The following is a 15,013-nucleotide window of genomic DNA, read 5'->3' on the forward strand; positions in this document are numbered from 1 at the left end:
GCATCCTTCACGGACCATACAAAATTATCAACTTAAAAATTAGCCTGCTATATTTGGTCAGTCATTTAATTAACTCACCCCTAATATGATGTCTGGAATTGTGGTTGCCTTAGCTGGGCCAGGCCAAATGATTTGTGGGCCAGACATTCCCCACCCCTGCTCTAAGTAGCAGCAGAACTATGTTTAATGACTGGTGACCCTGGACATACTTCCTGAACTTTTTCCTTGAAAAGTCTTAATTTCATTGAGTTGGTCCCCATCCATGAGGACCATACAGAGTGAAATAGATTATTGTACTCCGTGGGGTTTTCATTGGTGGATTTATTTATTTACTTATTTATTTATTTATTTATTATTTTATTTAGCTCTCCGGGCTCTTCTTCGTACGTAAACAGCTAGTTCTAGCTTTTTACTGACCAGTCTTACCCTTTGGAACATTTTTTACGGGCCAGAAAATGCATATAGCTCATTCAGCTATATTTGTTCTTATCTTTCAGTTAGCATCAGTCTAAGAAATATAGGTTATTACTAATATTTTCACTCTGAAAAACCTTTAACAAGTGTAATAATTTAGGCTGCTTGTGTGTTGCATACAGTTTAAAAGTTTGTTTGATCCAGAATCTGCAATAATTTTCTAACTTTTTTTGTGAGTGCTCTAGTGTCATATTTTGGATGAAGCAGCAATCTATCCCACACACATACACACCACTGGTGCTGTTTAGGGCATGCCTTTTAATATTTACACACAAGATTCTCACACTTCTGTCCTTTGCTTTTCATATAGGAAATGTAGAATCCATTTCGTAGACTGATTTTGTGAAACACGTAGGCATTTTGTCTTAATGCATTAAGGCTTAACTTTAAATGCCTCCAGAGACTGCTGTGCTCTACCATTGGTTTATCTGTAGTGGAGCATTACTAGAAATAGAGTGACCCTTGAGAGGCTACCAAAGTGAGTAGGAATCTGAATGCCTAACCCAGGATGCATGCTCCCTTATTCTACTTCATCATTCCAAGTGTACAGAACCTGTCTGATTGCTGATAGGAGTTCTCTGTCCTTGTTGCCTTGTGTGCCTTCATTTCACTACCCTCAACCTCTTTCTCCTATAGCCACATATAATCTTTGCTTCTGTTTGTATGCCCTCTACTCTTTGTTATTTGCTTCCTTATCAATTTAAAAATTAGTAATAACCCTTGTTTCTTGTGCTTCTTTCCTGTTGTTTCTTCTGTAGTTGTGGTACAATTTGCTTATAGCCATTGCTTCTGTGAGATTATCTCTAGTTCAACAAATCAGCTAATCACATTTGAAATGTACATTCTAGCAATTTTCCTTTTCATTCATGCAAGAAATTCTTAGGTTTTGTATGCTTTTAACTTCTGATTTCAGTCTCATCAGTGGATAAATGGGACATTATTATTTAAGGCTTTCTTCTTCTCAGATTGTACTTTCAGCCAGATTTTTTAATTGTTTTGTTGTAACGGCAAGAACAGTTAAGGAAATCTCAAGACATTTCTTTAGTAGGAATTTTTTATTCTGCATTATCATGTCAGTTTTTAGTTTTTCTGTCTTATTTTTGTTACTCCTTGGACACTGTAAGTGTATTCAAGGGCACTGAGATTAAAATAACAGGGTATGTTCAGAAACATTTAGGTAATAGTTATGGGGGGAGGGGAGGAGCCCTAGTGGCACAGTGCTTATTTATGCACTTGACTATTAGAAGATCCTTGGGATAAAAGACCGATGATCTACTCTTGTACAAGTTTCAGCCTAGGAAACCCTGTAGAGTAAGATCTACTCTATCATATACTATGTTGTTGTAATGTGCCGTGGATTCGGTTCCGGCTCATAGTGACCCTGTACAGGGTTTCCGAGGCTGGAAATCTTTACAGGAGCAGAAAGCCTCATCTTTCTCCCGCGGAACAGCTGGTGGTTTCGAACAGCTGACCTTGCGGCTCACAGCCTGATTCGTAACCACTACGCTACCAGAGGGTTCTAAAAGTTCCTGGGAAATGAAATTAAAAGAAAATGGATTTTTCCACAAATGTTTTAGAGTCTCTTTGTAGGACTGCTATGAGTTGGAATCAACTCAATAGCACACTGTGGCAACAGTAGAATAAAAAACTAAAAGATGTTTAATTTTCTTAATAGATGTTTTGTTCAGGTAAATATGAAGTAGTAACAGAATTGTTAAGAGGGTGAACTCTGTAGTCAGACTGCCGTGGTTTGAATCTTGGCTCTTATGTTTCATTAGTTGCATGACCTACAGAGCCAACTTGAGGGCACTTTACAAATTTTTGACTTGTGGTTGTTTTGTGTTTTGTTTTTGTAGGATATTTACAGGCTCTACAAGACTAGATGGAAATGCTATTGGTAAGTATGTTTATTACATTTAAAAACTAACCTTTGTGCTTTAAAAACAAAAACAAAACTTTAAAGTTAAGCTAATGTAGATTTTTATGTTTTTTTTAAAAAAAAAAAAAACAGGCAGAAGCAGTTTATTTTAGCAAAATGATTTTGAGTGTGACAGTTGTGGGATTTATAGATTCTTAACGTAAGCTTCTTTGTGTTATAGTGGACTTTGTCCGTTGGCTCTGTGCTGTGTCTATGGATGAATTACTTTCCACTACACACCCAAGAATGTTTAGTCTGCAAAAGATAGTAGAAATATCATATTACAACATGGGAAGAATAAGATTGCAATGGTCTCGAATTTGGGAAGTTATTGGAGATCATTTTAATAAGGTACTTGAATAATTGCAGTATGTGTTTACATTTGTGATAGTTTCCTTTATTTAAAATGTCTGTATCATATTTTATTTAATTTTTTTTTGTTTTTCTTCTGAGCAGTTGTATACTTTTTTAAAATTATATTTAGAAAACCCTTTGAATCCTCTTAATACATATTTTTGGAAATGATTCCTCTATGTATTTAAGAATTTAAATTATCTACTTATGTTCTTGAGAACTACTGTTAGCATATACCTTGTACCCTTATAAGAACCTTAGCATTTATCTGTCCGGTATATTTTCTAATTTACAGTTTTTCTAAAACAAAAATAAAGAATTACGTACTTTCACTATTGAGATTTGCATCTTCTACATCTTTTGCCATTACAGGTTGGCTGTAACCCTAATGAAGATGTAGCTATTTTTGCAGTAGACTCCTTGAGACAATTGTCAATGAAATTCTTAGAGAAGGGGGAGCTTGCTAATTTCAGATTCCAGAAGGATTTCTTAAGACCTTTTGAACACATAATGAAACGGAACAGGTATTATATTTATTGAAATTACTTAAAGTTAGAAAAGTGCTTTCTTATTTCCTACAACAGGGATAAAAAACAAAAGGGAAAAAATGAATGGATATTATCTGTGTTTTCAAGCGATTATATTAATATTTTAGGTCTCCCACGATTCGAGATATGGTTGTACGGTGCATAGCACAGATGGTTAATTCTCAAGCTGCTAACATTCGTTCAGGATGGAAGAACATTTTTTCTGTATTTCATCTAGCTGCATCTGATCAAGATGAAAGCATAGTGGAACTTGCATTCCAAACAACAGGGCACATTGTCAGTAAGTATTGTTTTAGCTCTGTTTAAGTTATAAAACACACATATACAAAATTGAATGTGTTCAGAAAGATGAATTAAAATATAATATTATGAGCCTATTATGGGCTTTAAATTTACCAAATTTTGCCTGGGTTACCAGAGTAAATAATAGTAATATCATTGTTATTGTTATTGTTGTTATTAAGTGCTGTTGATTCGGTCCTGACCCTTAGCTACCCTTTATAGGGTTTCTGAGGAGCAGCTGGTGAGCTTGAACCTCAGACCTTGCTTTTCAAAGTGACTTTACAGTCTAGTACTTTAACTCATAGTGCCACACCAGAACTATATTGTTATTATAGTTAAATTTATTTATTATGTAACAGCAACAACAAGTACTTTCAAGTATGTTTTTTTAAATCTTCACAACTTTATGAGATAAATACCCTTTTTATTCTTTTTTTTACACATAAGGAAACCCTGACACAGAGAGGTTAAGTAATTTGCACAAGTTCACAGTACTGGTGAATGATGGATCTGGGATTTAAAGCTAGGAACTTAAAACAGAGCCTTCATTTTTCACTATATTACACAGCCACCTTTGACATTAAGGGGGAGTAAAATACTAAGGATGTAAGTTAGCCTTTATGGAAGGTCAACATCATTACCAAGAATTAGTGACATCTTTTGTGTTCATCCCCCCAGACACACATACACACAGAGACAAAATGGATTGGAAACAAATACTATTGAATGATGATGGTTGGAGGAGATTGTAATCATTGCAATGAAATGATGGTGCAAAGCCAATGTTCTCCCATGTAAACTATTACTCAGTTTACAATAAAAACTTAAAAAAAAAAACAACCAACTAAGTGACATCATCAGAGCTATCATTTACTGAGTGCTTGCTTGAGACAAGCCTAGTGCTCAGCACTTTACTTGCATTAGTTTAAGTAGTACTTATAACTATCCTATAGGTATGATTAGTCTGATTTTATATATCAAGATTCTGAGACAGAGATTTAAGTAACTTCATGTATTCAACAAATGTTTCATCTGTCCCGGTCAGTTTATTAGGTGCTGGGTATAAACAAAGCAGACATATTTCCCTGTCCTGACTTCTCAGGTACTAGAGACAGCCCTGAACTCCTAATATATTGGATGTCAAAGTCTTTAATAACCTGTAAGACTTATAAAGCGTACACCTAGAGGTAGATGTGTTTTTAATAAACTTTAAAATAATTTTTTAAAGTATCTTTATTCTCATATATTTGTCTCTCTTTTAGCCCTGGTGTTTGAAAAACACTTTCCAGCAACCATCGATTCATTTCAGGATGCAGTGAAATGTTTGTCTGAATTTGCATGTAATGCAGCTTTCCCAGACACAAGTATGGAAGCAATTCGACTTATTCGTCATTGTGCAAAATATGTATCTGATAGACCTCAGGTATGGTACAATTTGGTAAACAAAACTCGTTGCTGAGTTATTTTGTTTGTTGTCTGAAGTCTAGTTTGTTTGGAAATTCAAATATGAAGCATTTTTCAGTAAACCTAAAAATAATCTGAACTTGGTTCTGAGTTACAGCGGTTGTTAATAATAATTATTACTATATTAAGTGCCGTTGAGTCCATTTTGACTCATAATGACCTGTGTAGAGTTTCCAGTGAGCCGCCAGTGGGTTTGAACAGCCAACCTTGCAGTTAGCAGTCCGGTGCTTATTTTACAGCACCACATCAGAAATATCTGAGTGTTCCAAATGTATTAACTTATTCAATGATTTTCTGAATAGATAATGTTACAAGCCCATACAGTTCCTCAGATGAGGAAACGGAGGCATTGAGCAGTTGAAAACTTGCCCATAGTTGCAAAGTTGGCTGGCCAAAGGGAGGTAGCACACTGCTGCTGGTCTGCTAACAAGTTGCAGCACCAAAGCTGGCTGACAGACTTTGGCTAAGTGTGAGCTTCAACACTGTAGGTAAAGGTTGACTCAGCAATCTGTATCAAATCAGAATTTGTAACTATTGTGAGAAGCAGTGATACACCTAAGATTTTTACTACATATTAATGTGGATCTATGAGGAGTCCTGGTGTAGCGCTGTGGGATAATGCACTGAATTGTGAGGTCAGTGGTTCGAATTCACCAGCTACTCCTCGGAAACCCTATACAGGGTTTCCATGAGTCGGAAACTACTTGATAGCACTTAACAACTACAATGGGGTGTTTAGTACTTTTAACAAACATCAACTCATGTGATCTTCACAACTCCATTATGGTTAATGTGGCTTCGTGATGTCATCATCATTTGAAATGATAACAATGAAAGCCTGATATAACTTGGCTAATAATGCAGAAAGGTCTATGGGTGGCACATACGGTTTGCACTTGACTACTAAAAGATGGCGGTTCAAGCTCACCCAACTGCTCCAAGGAGTAAAGACTTGGCCATCTGTTTCAATAAAGATTACAGGCAAGAAAATCCTATGGAGTAGTTCTACTATAACACTTAGGGTTTCTATGATTCAGAACAGACAGCTTTGAGTTGGTTTTTAATAATGCAGAAAGCTGGTGCCACAATTTGAGACCAAAAACCCAACTTTTGTAGTCCAGTGCTTTTTTCAAAAGTTATTTATAAAATTGTCCACTTTAATAAATTTTAAGCATTTTTGGAGAAAATCATGGACAGACATTGAGGTGTTTTGCCTTTAATAATCCTACCTTTCTTCTTGAAGGCTTTCAAGGAGTACACAAGCGATGATATGAATGTGGCGCCTGAAGACAGGGTGTGGGTGAGAGGATGGTTCCCAATTCTCTTTGAGTTATCCTGTATCATCAATAGATGCAAATTAGATGTAAGAACCAGGTAACAGTCAGTATTTGTAATTAAATTTTGAGGGATTTCTTTTGACTTAATCGCGTTGACTTTTCTTATGTGAACACAAGTTGTATAGTTAAAAAACCGTAATCATATATGTTATCACATGTATGTTAGCAATGTACTAGATACGCATATTTTAGCATGTTAAATAGAGCAGCAATAAAAACAGAAATGCATTATTTTTCCTTAAAATTTCATTGTAGCCTACTTTGCGTTTTAGCTTCTAAGTTAATTTATGACTCTACGTATTTTGTCTATTCAATTCATGTCTGTTTCTAGCCAGGAATTAAAGTTAGTGCAGGTTAATTTTATTTTCAGAAGAATTTTAAATTGTCCAACCTTGGTGGAGTTTAAGTAAAATACAGTTTCTCTTTGAAGCCTGGACTACTATAATAATTATCATCCCATAATCTTGAATAATACAGGTTTCTTCAAAAAAGTCCTGGTGTGGCACTGTAGGATAAGCACTGGACCACAAGGTCATTTTGAATTGCAAAGTCAGCAATTCAGAACTCACCAGCTGCTGCTCCTCAAAAACACTGTACAGTGTTGTTATGAGTCGGAACCGACTCGACACTTAACAACAGCAATTCAAAAGAATTGGACTGTTTCAAAAATTCATTTTCAGTAATGAGATCTGTATGAACATATACTCAATTTATAAAGGAACTAATAGCAGTGTAGCGGTTACCAATCGGTCTGCGAACCTCAGGGTCAGCAGTTCGAAACTACCAGCTGTTCCGTGGGAGAAAGATGAGGCTTTCTGCTCCCGTAAAGAATTCTAGCCTCGGAAACCCTGTGCAGGATCACTATGAGTCGGAACCGACTCCACGGTACTTAACAACAACATTATGGTTAGTATATAATCATACAAATGCTCAACACATAAACTCTTCACATCGCAGTTCATATCAACCCCACAGTATAATTCTTCTCACCCTTTATATTGGATTGCTAAATTGAATTGGCCAATTCATGTATTCTGATATCTGTCAGCAAGCATTTGAGCCCATTCAAGTTCAAATTTACATTAGTTTTATTTATTTTGTTGGCAGGAGAAAGTGCTGTAAACCAATATTCAAGAAAATCCCTTTTAAAAATCCTGCCTTGATTCTGGAAAGAAGCATTAGCCGTTTGAAGATACGACTGTATTGAATTTTTTAAAACTATAGAAGTTATACAGACTTGAACAAATCAAATTATTATAATTTAATCAAAGAGTGTATCTGTCCTTATTACAGAACCATATCCACCCCCATCAAAGATGTTATTATTGTTTTAAGTGCCCTCAAGTTGGTTCTGACTCATATTGGATTTCTAGGTTCTGGTTTTGTATGGTTTCTAATTGTCTATTTTGTCATTTTGTTTTTGTATTGTTTTCCTGAATTTGATTTCCCTTCCTCACTCCAGGATTTGAATGAGCTGTTACTTAGATTGCATTTTAAATTATAGCATTGAATCACAAGGCCAGTTTACACTGCAAGGTTGGCTGTTCAAACCCACCAGTTGTTCTTTGGAAACCCTATACAGGATCGCTATGAGTCAGAACTGATTGGAAAACAGTTAACATCATGTGTATAACACCATAAATTACAGAGTACTTTCATAATGTATTTTTATTTGATTTTTCCAAAACTCTTTAACCTAGGAAACTAAGAATTAATCCTGTTGTTAAGTGCCTTCCAGTCAGTTCTCACCCAGCAACCGTATGTACAACAGAAACACCACCGGATCCTGCACCATCCTCACAGTTGCTGCTACGCTCTAGTCCATAGTATCTGCCACTGTGTAAATCCATTTCCTTGGGGGAGGTGTCTCCCTCTTTTTCTCCGACCCTTCACTTCACCAAGCATGATGTCTTTTTCCAAGGACGGGTCCCTCTTGATAATGTGTCCAAAGTATGAGAGAAAGTCTGGCCATCTTAGCTTCTAAGGAGCACTCTGGTAGTACTTCTTCCAACACAAATTTGTTTGTTCTTTTGGAAGTCCATAATACCTTTAGTATTCTCCTCCAACACCATAACTCAAATGCATCAATTCTTGTATGTCTTTCTTTTTCATTTATTTTAGGATCCCAAAAAGTCTTTTGTTGTTTTCCCCACACATTAGATCCTTAAGTATTGCTTGGGGATAAAACACTTCTGTAGCAGGTAGATGTCCCTGGATACCTCTGCAGCCCCCTCTTTGCTTTGGGACATGGGAAACAGTATCCCCCACATCTCCTGTAGTCATGGGAGATAGTATTCACTTACATGGAGAGTATAGGAGTGGGATTTGAGCTCAGCAGATGTAGGAAGAGAAAGCCTTGTCCCTGTTGTAAGAAAGAAATTGGTTCGGGCATCTAGTCATGAATATGAGAGAGTTTTCTTGCAAAAGTGTTGTGAGGGGACCTAGAGCAGTTTCTGTACTATTGTGCATATTTAATGTAAGGATCTTATGGATGAAACAAACTGGTGTGAACTTTTCATAGGACCAAACTACCATTATATTATTTTATGCATACTTTTAACAAATATTTACTGTGTTCCTGTTACATACTAAGTCTGTGCATAATAGTGAACTAGACTAGTTCTTCTGGAGTCTCCCAAGAAAGAGATGTTTTGGCTTACATTACATTGGAGAATATAAGACACTTGTAAACTGATTTCTGTAATTTTCTAGAAGAAAGTAACATTTAGGGAAAAGATCAACCTTTCTAATGTCAGTATAAAGATAATAATGAGTCAGAAAAGCAGTTTCAAGTTTGAGTTTTAACACTTACTCAAAAGATAGTGAAAGTGTTTCTACAGCAATATTTGATGATGAACTCTGCTCTGGTGCCCTATTTGCAACAACAAACATAGCAGACAGAACACTGCCCTCATTTAAAAGTCCATTAACAGTCCTTTCATTTGGTGGTACCATATCATATGAACAAGGTTCAGTGTTTTTTAGTTGAATATTTTATTGTTGGTTGGTGGCAAGTTTGCAGAGCAAATCATACTACGTTAAACAGTTTACACACATTTTGCATCATGACTTTAATTGTTGTCTCCTCAGTGTAACTCTTCACATTTCTCCCTGGGATCTCTGTTTCCATTTGTCCTCTTTCCTGCCCCTTCCTGCCTTCTGAGCTTCCCTTTTAGCCTCATGTAATGGTTGAAGAGTACATTCCAAATGAGTGTTACAATTCACTGTCTAATGTTTGCCTGACATTTGATTCCTGGGTGTGGGTTCAGTTCCAGGTGTGAAGGGTGTCTAAGGGCCACCAATTTATGTTGTTGTTGTTCTTGTTAAGTGCCTTCAAGTCGGTTCCAACCCATAGCAACCCTGTATAAGGTTTCCAAGGAGCAGCTGTGGAGGATTTGAGCCGCCGACCTTTTGGTTCAAACTGAACTTGTGGTCCAGCTCATTAATCCATAGCATCACTCCAGGACTCTACTAAACTGGTCTTTTTATGATTTTGAATTTTGTTCTACATTTTCCTCCTACCTTCTATTGTGATTCCAGTCAGTTCGGTAAGTGGTGATAGCCAGGCACCGTCTCATTCTTCTGCTCTCAGGCTAGTGAACGCTGTGGTTTACGTGGTTGTTGTTGTTGGTGGTTATATGCCATGGAGTCGGTTCCGACTCTTAGCAACCCTGTACAGGGTTTCCGAGGCTGTAAATCTTTACGGGAGCAGAAGCCTCATCTTTTCTCCCACAGAACAACTGGTAGTTTCGAATTGCTGACCTTGAGGTTAGCAGACCGATTGGTAACCACTACGCTACCAGAGCTCCTTGTGGTTATTTATTCTCAAATTGTTTCCTTGAGTCTTGGTTATGGCTAAGAGGTTTTCATTCCTTTACCCTGTGTGTATTGTATTACATGTAGAATTGCAATTGCAGCACATACAAATACATACATAGACATTTCTGGGCTTTTCTGTGTATACTATTGTGTCACCTACTAATAAGGATAGTTTTACTTCTTGCTTGCCAAATTTAATGCTCTTTATTTCCGTTTCCTTTTAATTCGTTGTTAACTCTAGCTAGGACTTTGACTACAATGTTGAATAAGAGTAGTGATAAAGGGCACTCTTTCTGGTACCTGTTCTTAGGGGGAATGCTTTCGGTCTTTCCCCATTGAGAATAATGTTGTCAGTTGGTTTTGTATAAATGCCCTTTAGTGTGTTGAGAAATTTCCCTTTTGTACTCTTATTCTGCTGAGAGTTTTTACCAAATAGATGTTGAGCTTCATCAAATGCCTTTTTTGCATTGAATAAGATGATCATGTGATTCTCTTATTTATGTGGTGGGTTGATTTTCTAAATGTTGAACCATTTTTGTGTACCTAATGTGAATTCCACTTTGTCATGAGATATATTAACTTTTTTATATGGTATTAAATTCTGTTGGATTTTGTTTTGACAGGTTTGATTATGATATGCCTTGATGACTTTCTTTTGGGGTCTGTCATGTTTGGGGTTCATTAAGCTTCTATGATGGATAGCTTCTCATCTTGCATTATATTCCAACAAATCTTTGACAAATTTGTATGTGTATTGCCACTTCTTGTTTGGAATTCTGATTATGTGTAAGTTTTTTTCTCCGTAGCATCCCATGAAATTCTTAGGCTGTCTTCATTTGTCTTTATTATTATTATTTTCCTCAAATATACTTCTGTAAAGGGATTTCGCCTTTTATTTCACTGCTTCTATCTTCCATTGATTGGATGCTTCTTCTGTGTCATTTTATTGAGTTGTCTATTTCTGACATTTTATTGTTAATCTTTGAGATTTCTAGGTGCTGGTTTTGTATGGTTTCTAATTGTCCATTTATTTTGTCATTTTGTTATTGTATTGTTTTCCTGAAAATTTCTATTGCCTTTGTTTGTGCTTTCCTCGATGCCTTGGGTAATCCTATATTTTAGTCTTTTCTTTTTTCTTTAATTACTTCTTGTATAATGTCCCTCCAATCACCTGAGTTTACATGTGTCTACTGTCTAGCTAATGAATTACTTGCCCTTCCCTCCCACCCCTGGTAACCATCAAAGAATTTTTTTTTAGTATGAAACCTTTTCTTGAGTTCTTACAATAGTGGTTTCATATAATATATGTCTTTTTGTGATTGACTAATTTCATTCAGCATAATGTCCTCCAGTTTCATTCATGTTATGAGGTGTTTCTCAGATTTGTCATTATCTTCAGTGTTGCATAGTATACCATGTGTGTATGTACCAAAGTTTGTTTATCCATTCTTCAGTTGATGTGCATTAGACTGTCTTCATCTTTTGCTATTGTGAAGAGTGTTGAGATGAACATCAGTCTGCTTATATCTACTCATGTCCTGACTCTTAGTTCTTGTAGATATCTACCAAACAGAGGGATTGCTGGGTCATAACGGTATTTCTACTTCCAACCTATATATTAGTCTTTTGACTAATTTGTTATCAGGTAGTTACATTACTATTTTTTCCCAGAAGGTTTTATGGTTCTTTATTTTGATTACTTGCTGAATTCATCTTCTCTTCTTTTTTTATGTAATTTCATTTTGTCTGTTGTCTAAGGCATGAAGAAGGCATTATTGTTTTGTTTTGTTTTTTTTTTTCTATTGCATGATTGTTAGCTGGATCCTAATTCTTTGTTATGTTTTGATATGTTTGAATATGCAGGGCACGTGTGGTACTCTGGCCACACCAGAGCACCCACCACTTGTTTTTGAGTGGGTGGGTCAGCAGCTGGGTGTGAGTGCAGGTCTCTGTTCACTGGTCATTCAGGATGGCTGATGATGTAGGTGATGTTGCTGGTGATATGTGTTTGTCCTGCTAGTCACATGACAGTGGGTGCAAGGGAGTGTTTTTGCTGGTCATGAGTTGAGTGTTGTTTGTATGTACTGCCAGCTGGGTGGGTCAAGGGTACCTGGGTCATCAGTCACTGATGTTCTTGGGTGGGCAGGGCTGCAGAGAAGTAGTCATAGCCAGTGCTTGCCCACCAGAACACAACATGGTGGACAGTGTGCTAGCTGTCCTTGAGTCCTCAGAGCAGGTGATAGGAGGGAGTAGGAGGTACTGAAGAACTGCTACCCCAAGCACTGGCAGTCCCTTGGTCAGATGGAGAAATCGATGCCTTCAATCTGTGGGCCCAGCTTGAGTAGCTAGGATTAAGAACTGGTGCTGCTGCCAGTCTGTGGGCTCCCAGTGCAAGAGGCTGGGCAGAGAAGCAGATGCCTCCAGATTATAGGCACCAGGCACAGTTGGGTGGTCAGAAGAGAGCTCCTAGCACAAGTGACTGGGTAGAGAAGCAAGCTCCTCTGTTCTCCAGGACCCCAGTGGCAGTGGGTGGCGTAAACTGCTTTAGTGCTGTAGAGCTTAGGAATGAAGTGTTGTGAATATGCCTACTTCCTTGGCCATAATGTTAAAAAAAAAAAAAAAAAAAAATTCACCCAAATGATGACTTTTCTTATTCTATAATTCATTTCCAGATTTTAAATGTTGGGTCAGTGGTATGAGAAAAATATATAAAGAAAAAAATTTTTCTTTAAAGCCAGGGCCTTTGGAGTGTTTTCCTGAGTGCTGTGTTTTAGAGAAATCAATTGGAGTCCTGGTGTGGTGCTGTGGGTTATTGGTTGACTTACAAGTTAGTATCATAACATTCAAGGAGCTTTGGTAGAGTAGTGGTTACAAATTGGGCTGTAAACCACTAGGTCAGGAGTTCCGAAACTACCAGCTGCTCCTTGGGAGAAAAATTAGGTGTTCTGCTCCCGTAAAGATTTACAGCCTCAGAAACCCTGTACAGGGTCGCTATCAGTCGGAACTGACTCCACGGTACATAACCATAACTACTATCATAACATTCAGTATTATGTGTCAATCTGAAACTGGTTTTAAACTTAACTATTTTTAGTAGCTTTGGAAACTATTAAAATCAGTTTTAGGAGATAAGGATCTGATATGATACACTTTTTTGTATTATGTTTTGTCTTTTTAGGGGCTTAACAGTAATGTTTGAAATAATGAAAACATATGGCCACACTTACGAAAAACACTGGTGGCAGGATTTATTTCGAATTGTTTTCAGAATTTTTGATAACATGAAGTTGCCAGAACAGCAGACAGAGGTAAACAAAAACAAAATTTTCATTTAGCATTCATTCGCAAGTTAAATGTTTTTTTTATATTTTCCATAATTAATTTAATATTTCAAGTTATTCACGTTAAGCAGAGAAGAATTCTTAGGAAATTTTTCTTTAAGGCATAAAGATATAGCAGTATATTTTTATAAACAAGAGCACAATTCTGGGATAAAAGTAAGTTAATAATTTACTTTTTGTTTTCAGTTTTTAAATTAAACTTCTAGTTTTCTTTGTTTTCATCACCAGTACTAGAAAAAAAAGACGCTAACTTTCTTAGTATTACATAGTGAGATTTTATTTCAGTAAAGAATATAAAGGAAAAATTTAAAAAAAAATTTTTTTTTTTTTTTTTAAATATTTCCGTGTATTTACTGCAGACGAGTCAGAAAGTGCTTTTCTGAACTGTGGATCGAGAGCTTCCAATTCTCCCACTTTGTCCCTTATAACTGTATTAAATGTAAATTTCTATAGCTATCCTTTATGTATTTGAGAAAAGTAAATAAATTATCCTTATTTTGTATAACCCTTTTAATCTTGATGTTGCTTTCATGTAAGTATAATTCAGGAAAGTCAGTTTTATTTTAAACTTGGCTAATCTCACAAGAATAAATTCTTATCTTCTCCATTTTATTTCTCTCATTCTAGAGTAAGGCCAACTGTTGGTCCCATGCATGTTGTTTGAAGTTATAATGTAAATATCAAAATGACACACTGATACTGTTTTTATAATCAAGGCAAATAATACAGAAAATAGTTATTTCATTTTCTATAGAGGTGTGGTTATGGGTTGCTGGAAAGAATGGGAGAAAGAGAAAACAGGTACTGAGTTATGAGGATAATGGTTCTAGAGGAGATTAAGAGCTCTGTTAAGAGCAACACTGTTCAGAGGCTTACATTTTGAATAAGAAAAGCTTAATTTTTAAAAAAATTGTAGTTATTGATTATTGGTATGCTTTTAATATAACCTCTTTTCCCCCCCAGAAAGCTGAATGGATGACAACTACTTGTAACCATGCACTTTATGCGATCTGTGATGTATTCACCCAGTATTTAGAAGTACTCAGCGATGTACTTCTGGATGATATTTTTGCACAACTGTATTGGTGTGTGCAACAAGGTAGGTCTGTGTCATACATAATAGAGCATGTTATACATGACTGTGCTAGTAAATAAATGAATCACTCTTTTCTTTTCCAGACAACGAACAGTTAGCACGATCTGGTACAAACTGCTTAGAGAATGTTGTTATTCTGAATGGTGAAAAATTTACCCTTGAAATCTGGGATAAAACTTGTAACTGTACATTGGATATCTTCAAAACCACAATTCCACATGCGTAAGATTTTTTCACATGTTTATTTTATATTTATATATGTTTATTTTATATTTATATATAAGTTTGCTAACAACTAGTGAGTTCTCATAACAGAAACATATATTCAGATTTTTTACAAATCAGGCATACCTGTATACCATAACATAGACATGAATTCA

At 36.2% G+C, this 15,013-nt stretch overlaps 1 protein-coding gene across 1 annotated transcript in view; it reads left to right on the forward strand.

Annotated features, from left to right (window-relative positions):
- The window catches only part of ARFGEF1 (ADP-ribosylation factor guanine nucleotide-exchange factor 1 (brefeldin A-inhibited)), a 209,742-nt gene that overhangs the window by 165,617 nt on the left and 29,112 nt on the right, over positions 1 to 15,013 (forward strand). The window contains exons 24-32 of the mRNA XM_006860037.1: positions 2,331 to 2,371; positions 2,574 to 2,743; positions 3,119 to 3,270; positions 3,402 to 3,574; positions 4,839 to 4,999; positions 6,284 to 6,414; positions 13,375 to 13,504; positions 14,501 to 14,636; positions 14,717 to 14,855. Coding sequence (XP_006860099.1) covers positions 2,331 to 2,371; positions 2,574 to 2,743; positions 3,119 to 3,270; positions 3,402 to 3,574; positions 4,839 to 4,999; positions 6,284 to 6,414; positions 13,375 to 13,504; positions 14,501 to 14,636; positions 14,717 to 14,855 — 1,233 coding nt within the window. The remainder of the gene's footprint in view (positions 1 to 2,330; positions 2,372 to 2,573; positions 2,744 to 3,118; positions 3,271 to 3,401; positions 3,575 to 4,838; positions 5,000 to 6,283; positions 6,415 to 13,374; positions 13,505 to 14,500; positions 14,637 to 14,716; positions 14,856 to 15,013) is intronic.

The sequence above is a fragment of the Chrysochloris asiatica genome, unplaced genomic scaffold (genome assembly GCF_000296735.1).
Source record: "Chrysochloris asiatica unplaced genomic scaffold, ChrAsi1.0 scaffold00036, whole genome shotgun sequence".
Lineage (NCBI taxonomy): Eukaryota > Metazoa > Chordata > Mammalia > Afrosoricida > Chrysochloridae > Chrysochloris > Chrysochloris asiatica.